We start from the raw sequence: 26,685 nt of genomic DNA, 5'->3' as shown, positions 1-26,685 counted from the left end.
CGACTGCCTGCAGGTCTCTGCAGAGGACACACGCTGTTGATTTTCACCACCACCACCCTGAAGCCCGTACACAGAGAAACCCGCCCTGGGCAGCGCTGACAGTTTCTGTAGGCGCACCGAGCCCGAGCAGACCCTTCCTTCAAGGTGTGGAATTCATCTGCTAAGACATCCCAGCATTATTCCATCAGCCTTGCAGCCTGGTCCCTTGGCCATCAGCCAAGTAACACACACACACATTCCCCCCTGCAATGGAATAATCCTGCTTCATTAAGATGCACACCGGGAGCAAGGGCCAGAGCTCTATTAACATTTAGTTTTTACGAGATCTGAAGTAACTGGCTTTCAGCTGCGCCCATACACTACTAAAACACCTCAAAATATGGTCTCTGTTAGATGAACTCAACCCTTAGCAGGGTGCATCAGCATCACTGATGCCACACACATCCCCCATCTGAGGGCCCAAATCCTACAGGACACTCAGCAGGCCGAGACAAGAACAACTATTATGGGTTGAGACGTGACCTCAATTATAGTTCTGCAAATTCACGTGTCAGGGGACTTATTTTTGGCTTGCAATAGCTGATCAGCATTAGTCCTTCCACAGCTTGCCAGTGTATTGCCAACCCTACTGGGAGTTAAAAAAAAAAAAAAAAAACAAAAAAACAAACACCAAACCAAAACCAAACCACAACAAGGAATAAAGTACAGGCATCTTACTACAATCTTAACTACAGCACCTTGTGATCTTGTCCAGTTCAGTTGCTGTCTATTAAAAATATGCTACCAACTTCCCCTGCACAGCCTTGAACTCGGATCAATTCCGCACTGATTTTGATTTCTGTTGTAAGAAGGAAAAAAAAAAAAACCAAAACAAAACCAGAACACCTCAGAGGATCTTTGATCACTTCCTACAGACACCTGTTTTTCCAGATCAATTATTCTGCAGTTCACCTGGTTTTGTGGATAGTCTGCACACCTGTGGGTGTGCCTGGATTTTTAATTCTACAACTGAAGATCCTGGCTTTTAGTTTTCTTTTAAAGAAATAAAATAGTATCTTTAGATACAAAGTCCCAACAATCCCCCAAACAAGCTGCAAGGTATTATGGTGAACCCCATCCTTGTTACCACAGCCTTTGGACCTTGTTATCACTGATTGATGGTCACATTCTTTGAGAACCAAGGCATCTGCTTAATTGTAATGGTCTAATGAACACGAACACCGCCAGATTCAAGGTGTATTTTTAAAGTTTTGGCCCTGTTCAGAGCCTTGTCACAAGTTCTACAAGTTTGTCTCACACCCCCACATTTTCAGAGAGGTCCGCTTAAAAAAAATACCCTCGAGGTAACAAGTGTAAAACGCTAAATGCGTAAATTAAAAGTTAAAATCTGATAAGTACATTAAATTCCCTAAATTATCTGAACCTTCCAAGTGCATAATGAGCGTTGTAGCGATGAGTCGATGAAGGGTCTCACTGCCAAGTAAAGGAGCCTAATAATAAAAGCCTGAACAAGTACAGGGGCTTCTCCCCAGCACAGACGTCGTCCCCCAGACCTGGCAGGCAGCTGCTCACAATTCAGTACAAACCACCATGTAGTACGCATTCTGACGGAGAACACTGGAAACTAACTATAAGTAGTTTTTTGCAATTATCCAAACTAAAATATGAGTCTTAAACCATACTGGAGATAGAAGCATTGAAGAAATGTCATATTATCTATTACTGAACTTATCCAAGGCAGAAGATCCTTTATTTAAGCTACAAATGGCATGCTGGGTAGAACCAATAAAACCCCCATTTTTAAAAATCTGTACCTCTTTAATGCTTTTCAACAAAGTTACGCTTTTTAAATAAAGTATTTTCTTAGAGCAAAGACATCAAGACAGAAAGAATAGAACGTGCACATACCTGACACTTCTTGAACTTTCACCTTCAGACCTGTAAAGTAATACACAGACATTTAGTAATATTTAGTAATTACTTCCAGCATTTATAAGCCAGACTACAAATGGTAAAACTTCTCATGCATTCTCTCCCGTTGTATTTCAGTTAGTTTTTCTAAGGCTTGTTGTACTTTCCCTACTAATGAGACATTTAAAAAAGAAACCAGTCGACTTCGGTTTAGAATAAATCTATCAGAAGTTAAAAAACAGTTAACAGTTGAAGGCAATAATTGCGATATTAAAATACATGCTGACGCTCTCCAAACCCTCGATAAAGACGTTCTGTAAACAGGCAATAACAAAGATTTATGTCCCATATTTGCAAGTGAAAAGCACCGGCCTCTGACATAATTCTAGAAGCAGATGAGCTTGTACCATTATTTTTTTTTAGCCTTTCTTCCCTCTTCAGTTGAAAAGGTCACAGGCAAATATGTTTAGGAATGTAATCCCCAGGCTTATTAGGCACTACTCAGAAAGGGCTACGGTTTGCAAGTAAAAGTAAATTTATAATATTTAAAAACGCACACTTGCCTGAATTTCATAGTTGTGCAAAAATGAGAAATAAGATAGACCAAGTTACAGAAGTTCTTAAAGGGAATACTTTTTTCAAGGCGAGATAATTTTATCAATCAAAACTGGAAGAAAGCCTCTCTCCCTCCCCCCCAACATTTTTAAAGTAAGGAAATTTAATTTAATGTCATTCATACTCGCACAGTTTCCTCCTCCAAAGAGAAACAGAAACATAATGCTCCCGGCTTTTCATCAACAAGCAAAATCCAGAAGAACACACACAGCCGTTTGCGCAGCTCTTCCCCTTTCTCACTCCCAACCAGTCCAGCCTCAGCGCTGCAGAGACCTCAAACACATCAGCGGGCCCTGCAAAACCAGGAATCAAACGTACAAAGCAAAGCAGGAGATGCCAGAGCAAAACAAAGCCTCAAACCTCCCCTTCCATGTCATAATCTTACCAGGGGCCCAAAAAGGTGCTCAATACGAACTCTCAAACTCTAGCACGTAAGCGACAATAAGCCAGCACCAAAGTTGCCTCCTCAAAATCAAAGGCAAGGGTATTTCTTTGGGAACTAAGGAATCTTTCCTACTTGACTGGAGGGGAAAAAAAGAAGAGCCCAATTTCTTATTAGAGTGACTTCCATCTCCAATGACAACTTGCTTATTGTGCTAGAGGCAGTAGAAAAAGTTACGGCTAGTAAAAGTTTCATGAGTCTAATGCCAGCAAGCAAACAGTACTAATACCTAATTTTCGGAATCTATTGTAGAAATAGGTATCAAAAATTGACTTTTTTTTTCTCCCTCATTCATTACAAGTTCTAACGTTGTCTTTATTTTCTTCAAGCTCAAAGAAAACTGGATAATGGGCAACGTTAAAAAGCACAAGCTGAGAGGAAAGAAGGAAAAATGAATTTAGTCTCTTGTCCCAGGAGATACTCAGGCAGTGGGAAGAGTGCTGCAATTCAGGGGGCTGAGGGGAGGTTACAGAAAGGTGGCCAGGTATACCTACAGGTAGGAATGTCAGTTGGTGTTCCCAACAGTCAACATCACAGCAAACTTTAAATCAGAACAGAAATGAGCACAGTGGAAAATTCTCTTGCCCAGAGCAAACTTCTGCCTGGGAAGAAGGCGGCACTGCACAACCTCTCAATCTGGAACGCCCAGCGGGCGCGAGAGCTCACAGGGGTCGCCATAGAGCTTCACTGTGTTTCAAAAAAAAAAAAAAAAAAAACCAAACAAAAACACTCTTTTCAAATTGTTACAATTGTCTTTTTACGTGGAGGCGATGAAGAATCATCACCATCCTTCATTTAAGGAAGAACGATGATTTACCAGTCTCTCCCATCACTATAAAAACTTACTGTAGCATTTTGTGTACCCAATGCAGTATCTGTCCATCCAAAAAATACTCTTGACCTCTGTAAGAGCTCTGAGAATTCGAGTTACTGGCATCACTGCCTGTTATCGCATGATGAATTTTACTGCATATTAAAAAGATTTCATAGAACAACATCGAATGGAAATACAATCCCACAAATCCACACCCAGAAGAGCTCTTCAATAAATATTTAAGAGAGAGCACTTTGTCAGCCCTCGTTAACGAAGACAGGCTCGGCTCTCAAACGGCTTTACTTCCAGCTGCATTCCTTCCTTTTATTCAAAACTTTTCAACATATAAAAAGGCGCAAGACTTCAGATGTGGTCTGCATTTCCATCCTGGCACCCTGCCCCAGCGCAGCCCGACACCCATCTTCCTCCGTCCCTTCAGGACATGCACGACAGAGCAGAAGAGAGGCGAGGACAGGACCGGCACAGGGGTAAGCTCTAGCGCCAGGTTGCAGCTTCATGAATCCCAAGCTGACACGGTGTTAATTCCCGAGTCTCTTGCGCTTCCCTTCTCATTTTTTAAAGCCTGCCTGGTCACTTTAAGTTGTTAGGTTTTTAGATACACACAGGTATTCCGATAGACAAAAGGTAACTTCAAAGCAGCTTTTTCTAAACGAAAAAGTTATGTGAACGCAAGGGAAGGAAAATGAAGTCACCTATGGATCCCCAGGAGTAATGAAACAATTAATGAATAAAGTGTTTAACTGACACCTTCCCCCACTCAGTTTTCAGCAAATTACATCTTGCAGAACATAAGCTTTACAACTGAAGAAGATGTTATATGTAATTGCTTGTACTTTCAAGTTTTCAAATATCGCTGAGACAACCGGATTTTCAGCGCTTTAGTTTTCCGCCTTTCCTCTTGACTAGAATAACAAAACCGTCTGAACCAGGAAAATGTCTTTGAGCGCTCAAAGCGTTCTGGGGCCACTAGAAGCAGCAACCAGCCATTCGAGACCACCTTTCCCCCAACTCACTATTCCTCTCACTAAAACTCAAGAAGTATTTGAAACCAGGTGTTTTAGGCAAGGAGAGTTGCCAGGACAAGGCTGGGTCTCTGCAAGGTGCTCTTTGCCGAGTTAATTCCGGCCACACCAAGGCTGGAACCATCTGCTCTCCCAAGCTGGTCACCTTCCAGCCCAGCGCAGCTAACAACGGGGGGGAAAATGGACCATCAAATCCCTTCTTTATTTTTAGGATCTCCAAAAAGCCGGTAAATTTCACAACTGTTACATTTGCATTTTCAAGGCTAAGACTTACTTGAGTCAATTCCGAAGAGTTATTCGGCAACGGTCGATTTTACTCGGGGAATGAGTAATTGGTTTGTAGGGCTGAATGAACACACTGCTGACAAAAAAAACCTACTACTTGTAGCTTGAAATAAAGCATTAGATTTTCTTTAAGCATTCTTTAAAACCAGGATTTTTGGATCAATATTTAATGTTCCTGCTTACGCTGCAAGTATATGCTGAGCTCTGGATTATTTTTTTTTCCTTTTTGACCCAGACAAATGCAACGATACCGTCGCTGCTGAAACAAGGAGAAAGGTGAAAACATTTCTGGCGACGTATTGCATCGTTTCTTCTAAGGTCGACCTTAAAGGCAGAAGAGGCTACAATATGTATCTTATCTCCTATGCTACAGTACTTTATTTTAAACAGAGTATATTCCATTTCTATACCTAAGTTTTATCAGTGATGTGATAAATGCCATGCAAATTTCTCCAAGATTTCTCCTTTCAACTCTGGCTGGTTTCCACAATTTCGTTTGGAGTAGAACTCACCAGTAACCTGCACGCCCCACTGAAGTACAGGCTTGTCTTCTTCCCGACCCCAGGATCTTCATTCGCAGTAGGAAATACGGCAAAACACACCCTCTTTAGACTGTTATAGTCAACAGAGGCAGAAATGACTTTGCTAATAGCAATGTTTACTGTAATTCCATTGCACGCAGCCGTCAGGAGGAACAGGTACCTTCATAACTAACCTTGAACCAAAAACTAACCGCAAAGAAAAACAAACACCCCAGAACTTAAGACTTACAGGCGGCAGAAAACCAAAGTGACTACTGAAATCCTAAATTATTTCTGTTTAAGTTTAAATGAAGTACTGCCATCACCCTCCATCTGTCAGTCCACATCTTCCGAAATCTCGAGTTTTCAGAAAACATCTCCATTCACGGTACCAAAGTGACAGCTCTTTTGCTTTGCATAACCAAGAGACAGTCACCACTACCCTCCTATAAACACACCGAGCAGGAAAGGGACAAAGCAAGTGTCTTGGCTTCCAGCTGCGGAGTTGGTTGGCAATTTTTCAACAAAACACGCCTGGTGGGAGGCTGTCAGCTCAGAAAAATTGAAAGCCATTTACAGGAATACCACAATTTTGAAGAAATCTTTGAGAAAGGCACGAGACAGAAAAGCCGCTCAAATTGGGAATGTGAGAGGGTCCCATTCCCAGTCAGCAAGTCCCTTGCTCATTTAGGTAAGAGCAGAGTCTTAAATCCCAGAAGCAGCACCGCTTCAGGGGCAGAGCTCATTCAATGGCTTTTCCTCCCTCCGAAGATTTTAGCAAGTCTCTGGCTCACCCCAGCAGGAAACATTCAATTCTCTCCATTATTCCCCCCTCTTAAAGTAATAATAAACAAGCTGAAAGTCTTCTGTCATCTGATTTGTTGCTTACACTCAAAGCTATGCTTAAACGTGGAACAGCACCACGTAAAGCTGCTTCTAAAAGCAGCTTCAGGGCCAGCTTTCAGCCTGACTCGTGGAAGTAGTAACTGTGGGAATAAAATAGCGTTCATAACCATTAAGGCATATTAGATAGAGTGAGGTACACAACTACCCCTGCAACAATTTCAAGCTTAGTAGATACTTTATTTGGGCAGTAAGTAGAGGTATGGCAATGTTCCATAAAAACAGATTACACAGACAGCAGAAACAAGAGTTTTAAAACCCTATTTGTCTAAGCTCATGTTCAGGATCCAAAATTTCGCTTTAGGTGGCAGGGTAGAAAAAAGCAGAACTGAAATCCTACTGTAAAACCCCACAAGTGGACAGGACTTTATCAATAGAGTCTCACGGCCCCACACCCACCCATGCGGTAGTAAGCCGTGTCCTATCTCCTCACCTATTTAGGATTGTCACTCCCATCGGAATTCAAAGAACTGGGTAACAGCCAAGGTTTAATACAGCATGTCAAACTTCCATGCTAAATAATCATACTCCATCTGAAATACATCTTCTTGCAAGCCACAAGAACTTTTTTTTTTTTTTAAACAGATTTTAGGAGACCTACTACAGGTATGAATATACAGTAGCTACATATTAAAGAGCATTCTAATTTTGTTTTTTCACAAGAGGAAAAGACTGAGCCAGATCTTTACAGAGCAATACTAGACTCAATGCATTTGATTAAGCCTTGCTTTGAGCACAGAACTTGCCTCAAGAAAGCTGCGCCTGTTACAGGTCGCCCTTTTGTAGCGGATGAAGTCTTTCAGCATTTGTCACGCAGACGAACAGATTACCTTCAAGGAAAAAAGCTTCAGGGAGATTTCATTACTGGCTACATAAACGCTACTACTTCTATCACGAGTAGGCATTAGCATGCTTCAGTATAAAATTTCTGTGGGTTCTGAGCAGCAATTCAAAACAAGGTGGATGTTGCCAGGAAACTTCCAGCCCCATCTAAAGGCTACTAGAGCTTTCCAGGATTTTTAGTTTAGTGTACTGTGTCTGAACAACGCTATGTGCCCCTACGGATCACAACAGATATGCAACATCCTGCTAAGTAAAGAAATGCTCTTACCATAGAATGTGTTGGGTTGAAAGGGACCTCTCAAGGCCACCTAGTCCAACCCCCTGCAGTCAGCAGGGACATCTTCAACTAGATCAGGTTGCTCAGAGCCTCATCCAGCCTGGCCTTGAATGTCTCCAGGGATGGGGCCTCCACCCCCTCTCTGGGCAACCTGGGCCAGTGTCTCACCACCCTCAGTGTAAAGAACTTCTTCCCAATGTCTCATCTAAACCTGCCCTGCTCTAGTTTAAACCATTGCCCCTCGTCCTATCACTACCTGCCCTTGCCAACAGCCCCTCCCCAGCTTTCCTGTAGGCCCCCTTCAGGGACTGGAAGGGGCTGGAAGGTCTCCCCAGAGCCTTCTCTTCTCCAGGCTGAACCCCCCCAGCTCTCTCAGCCTGTCCTCACAGCAGAGGGGCTCCAGCCCTCGGATCATCTTCGTGGCCTCCTCTGGACCCGCTCCAACAGGTCCATGTCCTTCTTGTGCCCTTATTCCAGGAGCCTGAAAAGAGTGGCCTTGCTTGTGGCTCATAGAGTGGTAGGAGACAGCTAAAGCCTGGCTGGGCTGGGAGGCGAGTGCGTCTGCTGCCCTGCCCTTGCCCTTCTGCTAAGAAGGGCTGGATCAGCATCAGTGCATTGCCAGCAACGTACAAAACAGCACGTCCAGAAACACAGACATAGGGGACGGGGACCTTCCTTTCAAAAAAAAAAAAAAAAAAAAAAAAAAAGGGTTTGTTTGCTGGACTTTGTATATTAGACAGGGTCAGAAAAATTCTACTGGGCTGAAGACTCTCAAAAGGAGTGACAAAACATTGAGTATAGTAAGACCTGTCCAGTCAGTAGCATTTTAACAAGGTACGTTTCAGGATGAGAAAAATTACTCATTTCACCACTAATTATAGTCCTTTCAGCAGCATTCTGTTATTATGCATAACGGAATGAAGGAATGAGCACTCAGAGCAACAACATGCTCTCGGGCCTGCCCATCACGGTAGCAACAGAAAGAACGAATCAATTACAGAAGTATGATCACTGCATTGCATTTTGATTTAATACTGAGATAAAAAACCAACCAACTATCTTGCACAGCAGGAAAACCAACTATTTTCATGGATTATTTGAGAACTTTAATATCCCAATAGTCTTTTTGTTCTTTTCAAAATAAAATGAGAAAGTCTAATGGCCACCTTGAATATAGCTCTTCTATTTGATTCAGCACCCTCCTGGACAGGATTTCTAAAATCTTTCTCGAGAACAAAAAGTTTCTTTCATAAGGTTCCACCTGAGAAGCCACACACGACGCATATGAGGGTTAGGGACAGGTAAGATGCTGCTAATAACAAGCAATCTTTGGGAAGAGATGTGTGAGGTCAGAATAAAGGTAAGCTCAAAGACGTCAAAAGAAAAACCAGCGTAAACCGAGCATCCCTAACGCAATGCCAATCAAGGTTTTTTCACTACTTCACTCTTCAGAGCTATGCTTATTAACTCAAGTCATCTGCATACTGAAAACAAGAGAAAGCATACCAAAGTTCTTCCTTGAAAAGAATAACCGAGAGACACCCAGGTCACTTGTGATTTTTTTCCTTTTTTTTAAATTAAACTGACAGAAGTCACAAGCCAGAACGAGTATTTACCCAATAGAACAGAAAGATGAGAGGTTTGATTTTAGTGAACATAAAGCATGTGACTTAGCGATATTCAGCAAACTTAAGGACTGGCATATAACAAACAGCCTTCAAAACTTAGCACCGCATCTTTGTCTGCCATCGTTACCTCCCCTCCCCAAATAATGACTAGACATACTGCCAGGAGAATTTCTTAATACAAGATCGAAGAAGTTGTTACAGCATCTCCGCATCCACCTCCTTCCGCCCTGAAGCCCGTAGGAGATGGACGGCAGAAATTAGCACCACCCAAAACCCGGCACTGAAGTAGACCTGCGATACCCTCAGAAGCAGCGATGCTCTGAAACCACGGAATGCACCAGCAGGACTCCGGTGGCTTCTGGTGAAGTCTTTCCTCTCTGCTGCTTTCTCAGGCTGGTCCCACCGGATCAGAAAGCCAGCGCCTGGCTCCAAGGCTCCGTCCCAGAGAAGGGGCAGGTCACCCGAGGCTTGTAACTGCTCACCCGACTGGTGCTTCTCTCCCTCCCTACCTGCATCATCCCAGTTTGCTTCAATCCAGCAGTTTACTCAAGGAAACTATGGAGCGATCACCTTACCAACCTCTCCTGCCTGCTGCTGAAAGACACGTGTGACACTAACCCATGGACATACACGAGAAAAGACAGCAAAACCCAGTACTGCAAAGGCACAGCAGCTAACTAACACCATAGCTGCTTCCATACCACAGAAGCGATGGGGCCAGTAATCCCTGTGATGTTTTTATGGCATACATTTGGAAATACAACCTTATCTCAATTGCAGTAGATTCCTAGCCTGCAGCATCCGTCATTTCAGAAGTCTCTGGCTATTACAGTAACTCCTTGAAGCATATGGAGAGCTCACAGGTAGGGAAAGGGGAGCTGTACCTCGTAGAAAGAGGACCATGTCCATGGGGGAGTTCAGATCGGGAAGTACATAAAGATAACCCAGCAATTCCTGCACACTCCAACTTCCTTGAGCCCACAGACCCAAACTGGTCATGCCAAAGGAGCAGCTGAAGTCACCGATTCAAAGCGGACTCAGACCTGTAATGACAGCAATCAGCATTCATCCATCTTGGCCCCCCGTAGGCTGTGTGGAAGGAGGTAAGATTTTGGATGCACGTCCCCTTCACGAGAGGCTGCCAGCGCCCAGCTCCTGCTCTCTCGTACCAATCAGCCCGGATCACTCCTGGCCAGCAAGGAAACTACTCCTGAATCAGCTTGGATGGGGTCTGTAATTAAGAGACTCCCGCAGCCCAGACCACCAAGCCACTCTGCGAGATGGCACAGGGTCAACATTCACCAGGTATTTCCCTTTTTCCAATTAGAGGAGGACTGAGAGCTGTAACACCTCCCCTCAGGCATTTTAGATAGTCTTTACAAGTGCTGCCTGAAATCCCTCAGACTAATACTGCTCCCCCATTAACAAGCATGTCTGATGAATCCTTTTAAGTGAAAATAAAATGGGCAATGGAACAAGACTGCTCCACAGTGAAATGCAAGTCATTCACACAGCGGGTAGCTTTGAAGTCTGGCTCCCTCCGCTTTTTGGTCACACACTACCCGGTAGGACGTACTAGGACCAGCAGCTGCTTTGGTCCACCTCCAGTTCTTCCACTGGAAAATTAAAAACTGCATGTGTGTGTTTGTCTTTCCCCCGCAGCTAGTGAAAAATGCCATCATGGAACGCCCCAGCAAAGGCACACCTCACGGCTCCGTTCAGTGAAAGGCTTAGGAAAAACCTTGGCCCCTGAGCCAGAGGGTGCTCTTACCCGAGAGATGAGTGCGAGTGATCCAGACATAAGAAAAATAAAAGCGAGTGCACTTCGCACATTCTACAGCAACACTATAAATTAAAATCTGATTAGTTGTTTCCCTTCTCTCTTCTTGCTCTTAACCAAAACTCAGTACTGGGGAGAAGCAGTTTTCCAAAACGCCCTCTCCAGTTTCTAGTACCAGAATTCTATTTCGCACCGTATCATTTGTGTTATAATAAACAAAGAGTTTCTAGTAAGGATGAATTCTGCTCTTACTCCATGTCAGATATGAATCTTGAATTCCTCCGTGCGAGCAGCAGTAGGCGGGTAATGCAGAACTCTACTTCTAATTACTAAACATCAGTTGTACTGGCTTATTGTTACACCAGCCCAGTACTGACAGCAGGATAGTTCATTCTGTTACAGAAGAGGAAAAAAACCACAGAGGTATCAGTAAAAGCTGACGTCCCCACTTTATTTGATGGAATTGTAGCTCTGAAGTTTATAAATGCATTTATATCGGTATTTTCAGTAGTGTCACTTTATATTTTAATTAGGATATCCTTACTAGATGTACAGCTTTGTCGTGCCTCTAGCAAGTGAGGAGCTCTTTTCCAATACAGTACGTCGTTCCTTGTATTATTACCGTGTTTCTAATGTCAAATTGAGGAGACACCTTTTCATCAACACAATTAAACCAAACCCATCACAAGATGCATAAGCCTTCCAAGAAAACCCACACGAGTTGTAATGGCACCAACCTCACGCTAAGGCCTCAAGACCCCTGACCACTTTAAGACACAGGGGAAAAAAAGTATTCTTTGAGAGTATTCTGTGTTTTTAACTACTGGCTGGATGTTATATCTGTTTCATTATTCTTAACGCTTCACACACTTCAGCTCTCTGGGCACCATTCCACTGCTCGTGCATGCTGTGTATTTGTACCCTCAAAAAAACCCAACCATAAATACTTTTTGGCTGCAGAAAAGCAGGAAGAGTTTAGATGTGACTTTTCCATTACCAAAAGTGAAAAAGGAGTTTCAGTTGAAGTCCCAAACAGTGTAGAGCTTAAAACTCCCATCGGAACTATATACAAACTAGATTTGGGCCAGTCCTTAGACTAACGGATCTCATTGCAGCTCACGCATGAAAGCGCACCATCTCCCACGTGAAATGGCAGCGTGAAGATAAGTTAATACAAGGGTAAACACATGAATCATGAGCTGCAAGATCCAATGTGAGTTATATAAGAAGCATTTTCAGACACCATTTTGAAAGAAAAAAAAAAATAAGAGAGAAGACAGCAGGTGCCCAATTCCCATCGTACGCCATAGCAGCAAAGAAGGTAATTATCAGTTCTGCTGCTGGAACTGTCCCTCTGTGACCGGCCCAGGGCTCACACTCGCAAGCAGGGAATTACCGGGTTACGGCAATTCTCCCCAGGTACAGCGACAGAAAACTGCGCAGTGAGTCCCACTGTGCGAGGGAGGAAGGAGGTACAACGAGGAGTCCTGTATTAAAGCACAGCATACACCTCACTGCTTAAAAAGGACCTATTTGGGAAGTTTACCAAATTGGCTGGATATTAGACATACAACCGCCAATTAACAACGTTCACTCAAACAGCACACTCCTTCACAAAGAACATAACGAATCACATTCTTTTTGTCCCATATTTTCTCCAACTCCTATTAAAGTGAGTAACTTTATTTTTAGCTGTCTTAAGTATGTCAGAGTATAATATCACAGATACGTGGGGGTTTTTATACAGCTTTACTATGTGCAGTCTTCAAGTATCTGCCTGCATGCCCGCACTCCATCCTAAGCAGCATCCTTCCCTTCCAGCTCTTGGAACGCATTGCTCACGTGGCAGCGATTACCAAAACCTCTTCAGTCCTCACAAAGCTATTACACACACACAGACATTTCTAGTCACCATATTAAGAAAAATCAATTCTAAGTGCGAGCCTGGACAGGAACATTGAGAACAGCCACTTCCTTAGATAGTAGATGCCATTTTTGTCTTTTAAAGCTGAAGTGTTACACCCAAGCAGACATGCCTCTCAATCCCTGAGAAGCAGCAAACATTTATCTGCCATCGATAACTTGCTGTACTCTCTGATAAATACCATGGAAGTGCAGCTACTGGCATATGGTCTCCATAAAGAGCTTGTTGTAGCTATTCCTGGACTGTCTACAGCCACTACCGTCCAAAAACCGTCTACTCCAAACTCACAGCAGTCTCTGGTGAGAGACTGGTAAAAAGATCAGTCTGATTTCACCACCCAGCCATCGCTCTGTTACACACGCCACAGAGCTTCAGGCCTGAACATAGCCTCTCCGCACTCACCTTGTTCGTCTAGGATGTATTTTTTAGTAGCCTAGGTTCTCTTTTTCCCTTAAGGCCTGAAGATAGTGGAAGCAGCAGACAGGATGCGAAGCCCCGCACGTTTCCACAAAAAGCAAGCCCCTCCACAGCCTGTGCCCTGCGCTTTACATCAAGGTCACAGAGACCATCTGTCCGCCCAGCGAGAGGCAGAGGAACATGCTTCCTCCACGCGCAAAGACCGACCCACCCTGGGCAGATGCTCCACCACACCACCCCCGGGTAGCCTGCAACAGCCTTCTCCACCTCAATGTGTACCAAAACCAGCTAAATACACAGAAAACTCAGCATACAGATACAGCTGCCTCAGGCCACTTCTTGCTACCTGGAGAAACGCCGTTATCCTGGAGAAATGTCGTTCTCCTCCGCACACCACCGTCCGTGTTCCCTGGGGAAGGGAAGGGAGGTGCGGCGGCTGCTCTTCCGGGAAGGCATCCATACAGCTGTGTGCAGGCTGAAACAGCAGTGGGCTAAACACAAAGCAACCAAGAAATAATGTTTACATTCCCGCCCACCCCTGGAAGGGGAGGCAATTAAGCTGGAGGGTGAGTTAAGATGCCCGCTCTCTCACATCCCCCCCGAGAAGCCTGGCACGTGTGGCAGAAGTGCCACCGTTCCCAGCCAGTGCCGCTCCGGGCAGACGGGCTCATTCAGAATTCCGGCCCCTCATGTGTGCCGTGGAATAGGATGGAAAATGACCCATGGAATAGAGAAGACAGCCAGGCAGACAAGGGGGAAGGGGGGGCGAAGCTCCGATTGCCAAAGTTCTCCATTCGGTCTCCCTGCAGCAGAAAGGGTTTTGGGGCCCAGCGCCTCCAGAACAAGGCAGCGCTCTGCTGAAAAGGCTCTGCAGCTTCCCCGTGCTCCACATGAAGCCCAGCACCGATACCTGTCTCTTGAGATTAAGCAATTAGAATCCGCAAGTGAAGCCAATTTATGATCTAAGTAAGAATACTGCCAAAGAGCCATATGGAAGGGAAGTAAATATTTTTGCCTTGATAAGCAGGGGGTGGCTCTTAAAGTCAGCATCAGAACAAAGACTTGAATCTGAAGAGATAACCGCTTACAGTTTTTTTGCATTTATGGTCTCTCAAAATCATTTTACCTGTTGTCATTTTTTGCCCCCTCACTGTTCAATTGTTCCTAATTAATTGCTTATAAGAGAACAACTAATATCACAAAAACTGAAATGGTGCATCTGCTTCAATTCTGTCTGACAACCATCTCATTCTTATTACATTAATCATTTCACAAATGAGCCAATTCCTTTTCTTTTCCCCAGCAGCCGAAACTTTTCCAGCCACTTAGTCTTCCACCTCCGACCTGCAGGCTTCTCTATCCTACCCCAGCTCAGGAACCAGCAACTTCGCAAGCAAAACTCATTTAGATGTTTCTTTCCAGCTCAGTTAATTGAGTGAGAGATTTATTTTTTTCCTAATAGCTGAGGAAGTGAGAATGCAACTTAACCCCAGAAGTAATGAAGAACTGCACAGTAAATTTTTAATATATAATTGCACACCAGAAATCTCTAAGCAAGTTTAATGATACCGTGAAGTGGAAGACAAACTTCTCTGCAGAAGTACAAAGAAGTATTAAGAACTACTAGCACATGGCGTTCCTCTGTATTGTATCTATCTACAGAGGCATTATTCTAGCTTAAATTAAGGGTGATCATAATTGGCAAGCCACTAGACAGGATTATTTCTCATTGCCTTTCCATTTACAGGTAAGTCCTTACGAAGAAAGAAAACTCTCTTTAAAACTGGAGTTTAACTAAGGAGCGCATCCTTTTATCTTACATTTAAAATAAGTTGAGATGGAAGTATGGCTTTCCAACAGTTATGGCTCCAATTAAAATATTCCCTTACAGGGGTCCTTGCCTCTAATGGCACTAAAGGCTTTTCAGAATATGCAGATATCTATAGCAGAACACTTTAACATCAAGGTAGCCTCCAAACATGCAATCATCAGTCATAAACATTTAGAAAATGATCAAATCAAGCTTCATCTTTCATTTGCATCAAGCACGTGTATCTTCCTTAATAAGATTATCTGTCTTCAGAGGGTTGTTGTCAAAAATGTATTTCAGATACACATGTGGATTCATTCGAGTTAGAGCGAGCTGCCAAGAAGCCTGCAACAAGAATAAGCCATTTTCTACACGTGGAATTTATGTCTTTAATCCTCGGGCTTAGGAGGACATTACATCTCTACGCTGATCTTTCATGTAAGACAAGATCTCACTATGTTTTTTCTATAAGGAGTAAAAACAAACAATAAAACTTCCGGGGACATAGTTGGTGTCAACCCTCCATCCCAGAAATTCGTTTGGTCATTGATCCAACAGTAATTACAAATCAAAATCCAGCGCCTGAAACCTCCCTGTGCAATTTAAACCAGAGCACTTTATGGATAAAATTTTCAGTGTAAACTACACTCAAGTCTTATTTCAAAAGAGGCATCTGCACATTAAATTCCACACACAGATTATTAGAGCTCTGAGCGACCTGTCATTAAAATGGCAAAGTTACACTTTAGAAAAATAAAGTGATGCATTAAGAGCAACTAGATTTCACGCTAAGGCACAACAACCGTATTGAAGCCTTAACACACTTAACCTCTGGATTAACCTCGCGGCCCGCACGGGCAGCATTCGGGATGATGATGCCAAATGCAAAGACAACCTGAAACGTTTGGAGACACAAAACTTGCTTCCAGCGGACTTGATATGGCTTTGACTGGGAAGAGACACCTCACCACTCAAGACAGGAGCTGCCTGACTTTCCAGGCCACTTTTGGTAGATGTTTGATTCCCAATCATTCTTTGCTAACTACCCACGTTCATCCGACCCTGAAGTTCAGCCTGATTTCAGCGGCCAAACGGATATACCAATTGCAACCTGAGCTTTGCTGCCATTGATATAACCCTTTTCCCCAATCAAGACTTAATTAGAAAACCTGAAAAGATGAAGACAAAAACAAGTGTATATTCTAGTACTATACATCATTAGACAGAAGGCGTAAAGAATGAATTTAAGCCTTAAACTTGTTTGATCTCATCTACTCAGATATTTAGAAGCGCTGTAATTTGCAGCTATTAAGTCTTTGCATGCAGAAGTTAAAAAAAAAAAGCCCTTGTATAGGAGAAAATCCCATAGACAGGATTCTTGGCTTCTTTTTAGATGCCTGGAGGCCTTGGTTTCAATTATAACGGCTGTACTTACAGCTAATGGTTTTCTTGCTATTAGTCAGATTCCATCTGTCCTAAAACCTGCGGTGGTTATCGACAGAACCATCCCCAGCACAAAACGCCCTTCCTTAGATAATCCTGAGCTTACGGTTTCTTGAAATGATTTTGGCAACATAGCCTAGTTCTTATCTTCTGAAAAACGCCTTACAATTTTGTTGGCGGATTTTTTGTTTGTTTGGTGTTTAGTTTTGTTTTGGTTGTTGTTGTTTTTAAAATTTATTTATTTAATATGGCTTGGGTTTTTTGTGCTGTCTTTTTTTTTTTTCCTTCCTTAAAAATCAGTCCCCCAAATGCAAGCTTCAGTATGATTATAACTTTCAGGGAGAGTTTTAACAACTAATCCATTCAGCTTTTAGAAGCATTACTTCAAATACCTTCTTTATCCTCCATAAGTGTTACTCAAACACTCCCTGAGAGATCCCTGTACCTCAGCTTTACCTGGTTTTTCCCTCAATTCACTGTTTGGCATTTTCAATTGCCTCTTGACATTGATACATTATATTATTTTTTTCTTTAGATGAAAGCACTCTCCAGCAGCTCATACCGACTTAGACATAACCAGTGAGTCTGCAGAGGTTTGGCTGGTTTGGGGTTTTTTTTTTGGTTGTTTTAGTTCTTAAATCCTCACAGCATTACACAACTGAATCCCATTTGGTGTCATCGTTCACAGTAAGATATTTCAGTCCTGATTTTTGGTAGCATCCTACCTTAACTGAAAGCAGATGATGCGTCTATCCATTTGCCCATAGCAAGAGCACATTCATGTGTTTGTACCTTTGAGGTTAGTTCTTCCTGCTAAAAAACATTTCACAACCTTTTACACCCCACCCTTCCCCCCCCCCCCCCCCCCCCCAAAAAAAAAAAAAAGTCCTTTAAAGAACAAGGGGACACCAGGACTTCATTAAGTTGTGTTCACAATGTTATCTAGTTGATGTACATGGATACAGGTCCACCTGCCCCACCGTAGCTCCAACGCTCCAGCTTGGAGGATCCAAAGAGAGAGGGATACAGAAGCCTAGTTTCTAACGGCAAGTAAGACTATTCCCACAGTGACATTCGCAGTGTTATTTTTACCGCCAATACATTCCATCTCAGCATTTTCACTTCTTAAAAGCAGCATTCATTCCAGAGCTCTGCAGCTCCAGGACGTTCAAACCTTGGTATGGCCCAACTGAAGATATCACAAGAGACGTCATCCGTCCTCCTTGCTACCTTTCCTCACCTCCTTGTGCCCTTGACTTGCTGCACCGAAATAACGTGAATATTCTCACTGCTCCCCTACTGCTGGAAACCCCAGGTGACCTCTGGACCTTTACTTCACTTTTCAACGTTTACTGCAACAAACCCTGACTGTGCCTGCGGTCCCGCATGATCAACCTCCTTCGCTTTGGATTCATGGACATGCATCCAAGGCCTCTGCCCTGTCCTTCCAACCCTAACTACTGCCTTCAACAGTTCCTTTGCTGCCACCTTCTAGTCTCTTTGTGCTCTGTGACGCGCACCACTAATGCAAAACAGGAGCTGCTGTTTAGTCGGCTAACCAACATCTTACATTTCATAGGATCGCAGAATCATAGGGTTGGAAGGCACCTCTGGAGATGATCCCATCCAACCCCCTGCCAGAGCAGGGTCACCCAGAGCAGGTGGCACAGGAATGCGTCCAGGCAGGGTTGGAATGTCTCCAGAGATGGAGACTCCACCACCTCTCTGGGCAGCCTGTGCCAGGGCTCTGCCACCCTCACAGCAAAGAAGTTCCTCCTCAGGTTTAGGTGGAACTTCCCATGCTCAAGTTTGTGCCCGTTACCCCTTGTCCTGTCCCCGGGCACCACTGAGAAGAGCCTGGCCCCATCCTCCTGACACCCACCCTTTCAGTATTTATAAGCATTGATAAGATCCCCCCTCAGCCGTCTTTTTTCCAGACTGAGGAGACCCAAATCCCTCAGCCTTTCTTCATCAGAGAGGTGTTCCAGTCCCTTCAGCATCTTGGTAGCCCTTTGCTGTCCCCTCTCCAGCAGTTCCCCGTCCCTCTTGAACCAGTAAGAGCATGCCAGTATGAGAATGTTTTCAAAGGGAACAAAATGGGGATGGGAGGGGAAAAAGAGCAGGTGTATAACCAGCCCCAGCCACACAGCAGCAAGTTTTAGCCAAGTTCAAAGACAACGCTTATTTGGCTTTGTGCCTTCTGTTCAAAATATGATAATGTGGTTTTATTTGGCTGCTGTCAAAGAAGCCTATAAACAAATGAATTTATTTTTAGCAACGCTTGAGCTGCCAGCAAAATTTAAATAACGCCCAATGAGTGGTACTGGCACAAGCAAATAAAATGATGACAATATTTGTCTGGCACTCAACACATTAATTGCTTAACCAGGCTTTGCCTTCTAAGGGGTCAACACTCAAAACATGTAAGAAATTTAGTATCTTCAACTTCGTAAACCAACACAAGTTTATATGCAATAGGCGTAGAACTGGGGGAAGAGCATCCTTTCAGATGCTCATCCATCAACAGCCCATTTTTATAGTACTCTGACATTACAAAAGCAATAACATCCCACTCATGGAAATAGCTAAGCTCAAAGATCAAGCATTGATGATGCTCCAGAGGCTTCTTTACATACATATTGAAATTTAAGATTCCTTTTCTTTTACAATAAATCAACTGTCCCATTTGAATAGTCACTTCAGTTTATGAAACGATTTTGATGGATCACTGCTACCTGGCACAATGAGTTCCCCAATCAATCTCGCCTCGTAAAAGGCAGCTCTTCTGGATAACGATTCCAGAGCCCTAGGCCGAGTCCCCATTTACGGTTACTGCAGGTGTGGTGTCCTACCCCTGCTGAACAGAGGCCAAGGGCAGCAGAGGTACAATAGGGTATGCACATCCGGCATTAAAACACATCTCTACGTTCGCAGCCTGGACAAAGTTTCTGCTCCACAAATGGCTGTTTAGAGAGACCTTTACAATTCCAGATCAAGTGTCATGCAACTCAAATATTTTCAGTACAATTCCTCTTTTAGATAATCGCCAGCTTTTAGGGATCGATCCATTTTTACGGCAGCAAATCTGTCTGCAGAAGCAAAGAGGTGAGGAGATGGCACGAGACAGGATATTTTGGTGTATTGTAAGTCTCTCCTGCTCATTATATAGATATATGAGAGATGTAATTCCTACACAACTATAGCAATATTAACTTTAATCTAACTAGCGTAAGAGACGATAGCAGCAAGGACACGGTGATTCCCATGGCAACATCAGCACAAAATGTACCAGTTCTACTGAAACGCGTGGTCTTTCCTTGGGCAACTGAAGCCTTTTCTGCTGCATCTTCATTGTTACAGTTATTTAAGCTATAATGAGAAGAAAGTTAGGAGGCATGCCCATTAGTGGTGGATTATATTATTTTTTAACCTGCAACAGAAGTGTAAGTTTCTTCAAAAGAATTACAAATATCCAAAACCAATTACAGTTAACAGCATAATAAATCCCGTCATATGGGATTTAGAGGACATCTGGTCCTTGTTACTTCTGTACAGAAAGGTGTACACCGTACAGATTTACACCTCATGAGGACCATCTCTCGTCTTGTTAACACTGTTTACTTCTGCTGAGAGGGCTAAGGCAGGGAATTTGTATTCCTGGCCCCTAGTTGGAAAGCAGCAGCTTAGTGATCTGATACACTTGGCTCTGCACGCTGCATCCAGCCCACAGGCCAACATTTGCTGTGAAAGCGCCTTGAAGCGCAGAGATAGTTTCCCCTCCCGCAAACATCCCTTCAGCATTTGTCGTAACAGGCTCCCTGGGAAGGCGGAAGGGATAGAGATATCTTCCCTGCAATGTTTATTCTCCGGCACAGCAATTCCTCTGGAGAAGGAGCTGGGCTGCAGCTGTGAGCCAGCAGCCGAGTCATCCTGCTTGGGAAAAAAATAAGCAATCCATCCGATTTGTCACTGGGCTATTTTTGTTTCAGCTATTTCCACCAAACCCCACAGGGCTGAATGTCCTGTGTGTTGCGTGCTCATTTGACTATTAAGTTACATTGATTATTCCCCCACCATCGCCCCCGTTAGCCATATAGTACTTTTATCCGGCCTACAATTTTGGCTTCAATATCCTGAGGGCAAACCGCATAATTCACGTAACAACACACTTGCAAATTCAGCATTAAGCTGGTCCAAAGCCAATAGAAATGCAACGTAATTACAAATCAACCTGTTCCACATGTCACCAAAACTTCTTATTCTTTGAATTCTCCAAGAAAACCCTCGAAAATGCACAGTTATTACTGAAGGAACAGAATCTCCTGAGTTCTGCTGCTCTGAACATCAGTAAAGCATTAAGGTTTAGGAGTCCTCTGAAGTAAACTTCATTATGAAAGCGTGAATACTACAGGGGCTTTGTTGTTTTACCATGTGAACCGGACCAACTGTTTGCTTTCTGAGTTTAGCTCGGTCACCACCCTATAGCAAGAAATACTAATTTCTCTACTTGTTTACAATCCTACGCAAGTTTTCAGAATGCAAACCCAGTGCGGCCCCGGCCCTAAGACACTGTCCTACTTACGGTAACCACAGGAGTCAAAGACACTCCCGGAAGAAGTCTAATCAACCCTAAAATTTTAAATCTTTGGCAGTGATACCAAACTTAACTCTGAAGGTAAATTCCTATAGAAAGACTTATCTTAGTACCTCAAAATGCAAACTACCTACCAGTCCCAACTAATTAATTTTCCATATCTCTTAACTGCAACACAATACATATTTCAGACATCTTTCTTCCTGATGTTGAGAGGCCATGGTAAATTTAGGTCTTTTTCCAGCAAGATGGAAGTCTTCCTGCTTACATCAGTGTCCTCGTTTACTTCAGCCGGCTCAAGAGCTTTAGACAGCAAATGAGGTTCCTGTCATTACTTAGTATTTCACTGAAAGAGCTGAGGGGGGCTTATGTTATAAGCTTCAAGCATACGGACTTAGAACATGATGAATTTTATTTAGAAAATATAATTAAGGCTTGACAAAATTTAATTAGATGACAGATACTAATTTTGACCCAAATTATTTTTTCCACTGTCAGGCATAGCTTATATTTATCCATCCTCAATAGCTCGGTTTGTTTTTTTCTATCCACAGACCGGCTCTCACTGGTCTCTGTCCTCTCCGAGAGAGCTCTGCAGACTGAAGTCAGTCGAGGGCACAGAGCAATTTTCCTACATTCGCTCGTTTGCGCTCATTTCAATAGCACAGACGTATTAGAAGCACAAAGAGCAAGAGTGTTAGCATTAAAAACCCAACAATTAACTGGTTCAGGTGATACAAGTGAATACCGCAAGTTTTTAGGGCGGTACCGCATAGTTTTTGTTGTATCGCTGCCGAGGGGTTGTTCACTTTCCGGGACATTAATGCATGGAAATTTCCGTGTGGAATTGCTGAACCTGTTCACCTTATCTCTTAGTAATTAGTGGATGGTTAGTCTCAGTTCCAGGTTCTAAGAGAATCCTCAGTTTACAGAGAATCTTTAAACTGCAATATATTAGACTTTTATGTAAGAAAAGGAGTAAGAATTTTATGTCTCAAGTAATATGGCATAAAAATGTCAATCGTCCATAGACAGAGCGGGAAGATTTGTCTCCACTTTTGAACAGTCACTTGAAAACTGCCAGCCTGAAAGCGCTGGGTGTTCTCAAGTCAGGCACGATTAACACGAAGAGTACTCCAGGAGTGATCAGAGCAGTTAGACCACTCGGCTGCACCAGCAGGTACGTAACTGCTTTTGCTCGTAGATGAATTGAAATAACAGTGTAGGGAACTTATTGTGATCCATCCTAAATATATTTTGAAAAATTAAGTGAACATAAGGGACAGTACGGCAAGTGAGATATTCCAGCCAGCCAACACAGGTGAAGAAAAGTACGTACAGAAAAAGTTGAAGAGTCAAGTGCCTTTTCCTACATGGCAAACCTTTGCTTCTTAGCACATTAGTTGTGTCTTACAGAAGGAGATACCTAAAGAAAAGACAAATCCCTACATAATGCTGTTCACAGAGCACGGTTATTCCGCAGATCACCACAGGCGTTTGGAAAGCCTGAGATCCTCTACAAGTGCTGCTCAGCTCTGTGGGAAGAGCCGTTGAGAAAGGGCATATGTAACGCAGAAGACAGTGTCAGATAATATAAGTACGCTCACAACCAAACATTCTAAAACAAAGTTGGTTTTATATTTTATTGAATTTAAGTATAAACTGGTAAAATTACGCAAACATTACTATCGACTGAGAAAGTTACACAAATGCTGAAGCACTATAATACTTCGATCTTGCCTCTCAAACGATGACAGCAACCTGAAAAGCCACAAAACATAACAAGCAAACAAGTCACTTGCCTCCTCTTGTTGTATATGACCTATGGAAGGCTACGGAAGCAGCAGCTATGGCACTGAAAACAAGTAGTACCAATAACCACAACTGAAAGTGTGTATTATATTAATACTCTGGGTCGGGTTTTTTTTGTTCTAATTGGCCATTTGCACATCTGAGAAACTGTTGAAGGGAGCCTTGTTCTTTTGCTTATTGCTGCTTTCACTTGAGCAAATACTAAGGTAAGACCTTGTTACAGGACAAAAAAAAAAAAAAAAAAAAAAGGCAGGTCTGCACCGTGTCAGATTTACCAGGCTAGGACATGCTACCCAGCTCAGTCCCCGGGAGGAGCAGCAGAAGAAACCAGCAAGCACTTATTAGAACTGGGTTTTTAAAAGTGGACCGAGAGAGCCTCGAGAAAGTGGTTCCCAAGTCTGGGTTACGTTGACGGAAGCTACTTTAGATTCGTATGAAGAGATGAGAACATTTAAACAGATGCTTATGAAAAGATGCTGTTTAATTTTCCAATATCATAGAATGGTTCACGTTGGAAGGGACCTTAAAGATCACCTAGTTCCAACCCCCCCTGCCCTGGGCTGGGACACCTCCCACTAGGCCAGGTAGGTCTAGTAGGTCTCAATAACTTTTCTTTATTTATTTTCATTCCAGCCTTTAATTCCCCCCCTCCCCCCCATTTACAAAGTTTCACCATATAGCACTTAGAAAGCAATTCCAAGTCATTCCAACTCAAATTCAGTTCCAAGAATCTACAGCATGACTTTTTTCCACCTGCTTCAACACTTGTAACAAGCATTTATACAGCAAATAGAAAGGCAAGGATGTGGTAGATCCCTGTAGGCAGATGGAAACCCATGATGTACACTTCTTGTCACTTCCACAGAATGCAATTGTAATAGTTTGAGTGCTTATTTTCTGTACTCTTTATGAAAGACAGTCTTGTGACACACACCTACAATATCATTAAGTTCGATGATTTCAATCCTGACATTTAAACTTCCTGCTTATGAAAGACCAGAAGCGCTGTTGTTTGTTTCTAGTAAGTTAATTCACAGAGTTGCATGCAATGGCTAAGAATATATGAAAAGATGACTGCATGGTACTGCTTTCAGATCTTATGAATAAGATCATTCATAGGCAAATAACTCAATGAAATTAACACGTACCGCTAGTGACAGGGCATAATTTCGTCAGTCAACCATGTCAAGGTTAGTACAGGTCATTACATTGATGTTTGCTGATTGTTTCTGCTTTCAATTAAATGTGCATAAATGAATCTCAACATATACCAATGTCTTGTTAAATTCTAACATTCATAATAGCATTTAATTGCTTTTACCCTAAAGAGAAAGCCATAAGAGGATTGCATTCATCACCATTTGTCATGTAGTCAGTATTACTATAGAATTCATTTTTTTTTTTTAAAAAAGAGACAAGATATTGTATTACTTTAAGTGTTGATCTTGAATTCACAGTATTTAAAGATTCATTTTTGTATTCATGCAAGCAGTAATATGAACAAATGAGTATCTAGCTAGTGGATTACATCCCCTCTTTACATGCCTTCTTGTATTTATCTTTTATTTGCTGCCATATTAAAAAAAAAAAAACAAACTGCAGACGGCTCAGAGGAAGAGAAAGCCACCAAGAGAATGTCCTGGAGACAGCGGAGCCTGGAGATTTCACTGTGACTACAAGCCCAAAACTAGGGCTACAAGGAGCGAGTGTGGAAGGTGTTAAGTCATATTTCTGCCTTTCTGATCTCTTAACGTCTAAATAAAGAGTCACAAATTGTATTTTCAGTCTAAAAACCATCTGACTGACCTTGAATGTATTTTCCCTGTGAAAATTAGTGCCAGGTGAATGCTGTCATGACACAGCCAGTACAAGCTGGCCGGATCCGGGTCCCAACTCTGCATCCCATCAGTTTGCATACGCAACACAAGGAGATTCCATCATACTTTTTCAGCAAAGATGGTTCCAAGAGATATCAAAACCAAGACTGTTGTTTGAGATGTTTCCAGAGATAACTCAGTCAATAGTGCTTTTATACAGATATATCTGCAAAAGGGAAAAGCCTGTAGAAGAGACGTTAATACTTAGAGGATAACTCAAATTATGACTTTAGGTAAAAGACAGCACTGGTAAAGACCCTTGCATACAAATCCATCACTTAGAAAGCGAAATGCTTCCCATATCTAATTCCAAACTTTCCACTTCTGAATTTTTCACTTAATTGCTACCGCAGCATATTCTAATGGAAAGATGTAAACAGTTTCTGTAGACGTGGTACATTCATTACACCAGGAATAACAACAAAACACATCACTTGTTTCAGTGAGAACAAATCTCAAACATGTGGCCACTGCAGCCGTTGCTGAAGTCCACAAGTCGTATGAGATCCTGTACTCATGCCTCTATAAAGCAAACCTCCAGTTCCAGGTACACTTAGCTGATCCTGAATTCCTGTTTTGAAGACTAAAGGAAAGATCTGAAGTGCTTCAGAGTTACAGCGTACGCCTTTTGAGGTCAGTGCATTCAAGATTTCATACAGCAATAAAATGAACTTGATCAAGACTGTTCTTTTGGCGAGTAAGGGGTTATTTTTTGGAGGAGAAATTAAATTCCCAAAGCCATACCCACTCACACATGTTTTGATTTGACCAGCAAGACTTTATTCCAAGCATTATGCCTGTGTCCTGGATGGCTCAACGAGTTCCAGAAAAACGTATTTTCTGACTGGCGTTAGAAGTTTCAAAACATTTACTTTGGCTTTGCAATACCATTATCACAAGCGCAAATGCATAAGTCCAGAAGGACCCATACAAATCTCAGTCCTCCTCTGCACAGAGAGGTTCCAGCTCTAAAGCATCCCACCAGAGCGCTTTCAAAAAAACTAGAAAGTGAATATAGTCACTATGGAAAAATTATCATTTATAGCTCTGCAAAATACCTCTCAAGTTCAGTCGGGATGCTTTTCTACCCAAACAAGTTGTCAGTATAAAATAAATATACTACTATTGACAGATAAAATTCTGTCAATCCTGTGCCCCAAAAAAGATGTACAAGAGCAAAGAATGGCCAGTATTATTGCTGTGGCAGACTGATTTATATTTTAACATCTGTGATACGTTAATCCGTGGATGAAATTGTAATATTACAGAAATACCAATTAATAATAGTTACAGACTGATTAAAAATAAGCTGAGTGTTTAAGTCCACAATTACGGGTGGCACTTTCATATTACCCCACCCTGGAAGTACTCTCGACAGCCGCGAACTCCAGCACCCATCTGCTCAGACATGTATTTTCAAGCTCTCAGAATTATACCGCGTGAAAGTGGCGCTGATTGCTGGGAGGATAAGATCAGTGCCTTTAAAAACATGGAAACAGAAGTTTGTACACCCAGTTGTCTTTTTCAAAAGGGAACTAGGAGGAAACTAATATTCCTCAGCTCTTCAGGCGCACGTTTAATTTGGCTACTCATGCGTCAGTCATGATTTCCACAGGCCATGTATTTTGTAAACAGCGTGATAAAAATCTGAACAAAATCTGGACAAAACCATTTTCCTACAAAAACACTGTTTTTGAGAAGGGTTCCATGAAGCGGGCGTTGTGTTACGTGTTTTTACGTCACAGC

General features: G+C 42.6%; 1 protein-coding gene across 6 annotated transcripts in view; it reads right to left on the bottom strand.

Moving 5' to 3' along the window:
• Positions 1–26,685, bottom strand: part of IQSEC1 (IQ motif and Sec7 domain ArfGEF 1) — a 351,403-nt gene that overhangs the window by 271,695 nt on the left and 53,023 nt on the right. For all 6 annotated transcript variants that reach the window (XM_063347626.1, XM_063347627.1, XM_063347618.1 and 3 more), the window contains exon 2: positions 1,909–1,938. In XM_063347626.1, coding sequence (XP_063203696.1) covers positions 1,909–1,938 — 30 coding nt within the window. The remainder of the gene's footprint in view (positions 1–1,908; positions 1,939–26,685) is intronic.

Source organism: Chroicocephalus ridibundus, chromosome 10 (assembly GCF_963924245.1).
Source record: "Chroicocephalus ridibundus chromosome 10, bChrRid1.1, whole genome shotgun sequence".
Classification (NCBI taxonomy): Eukaryota; Metazoa; Chordata; class Aves; order Charadriiformes; family Laridae; genus Chroicocephalus; species Chroicocephalus ridibundus.
The sequence above is the reverse complement of the archived record's forward strand: the minus strand, read 5'-3'. Positions and strand labels throughout refer to the sequence as shown.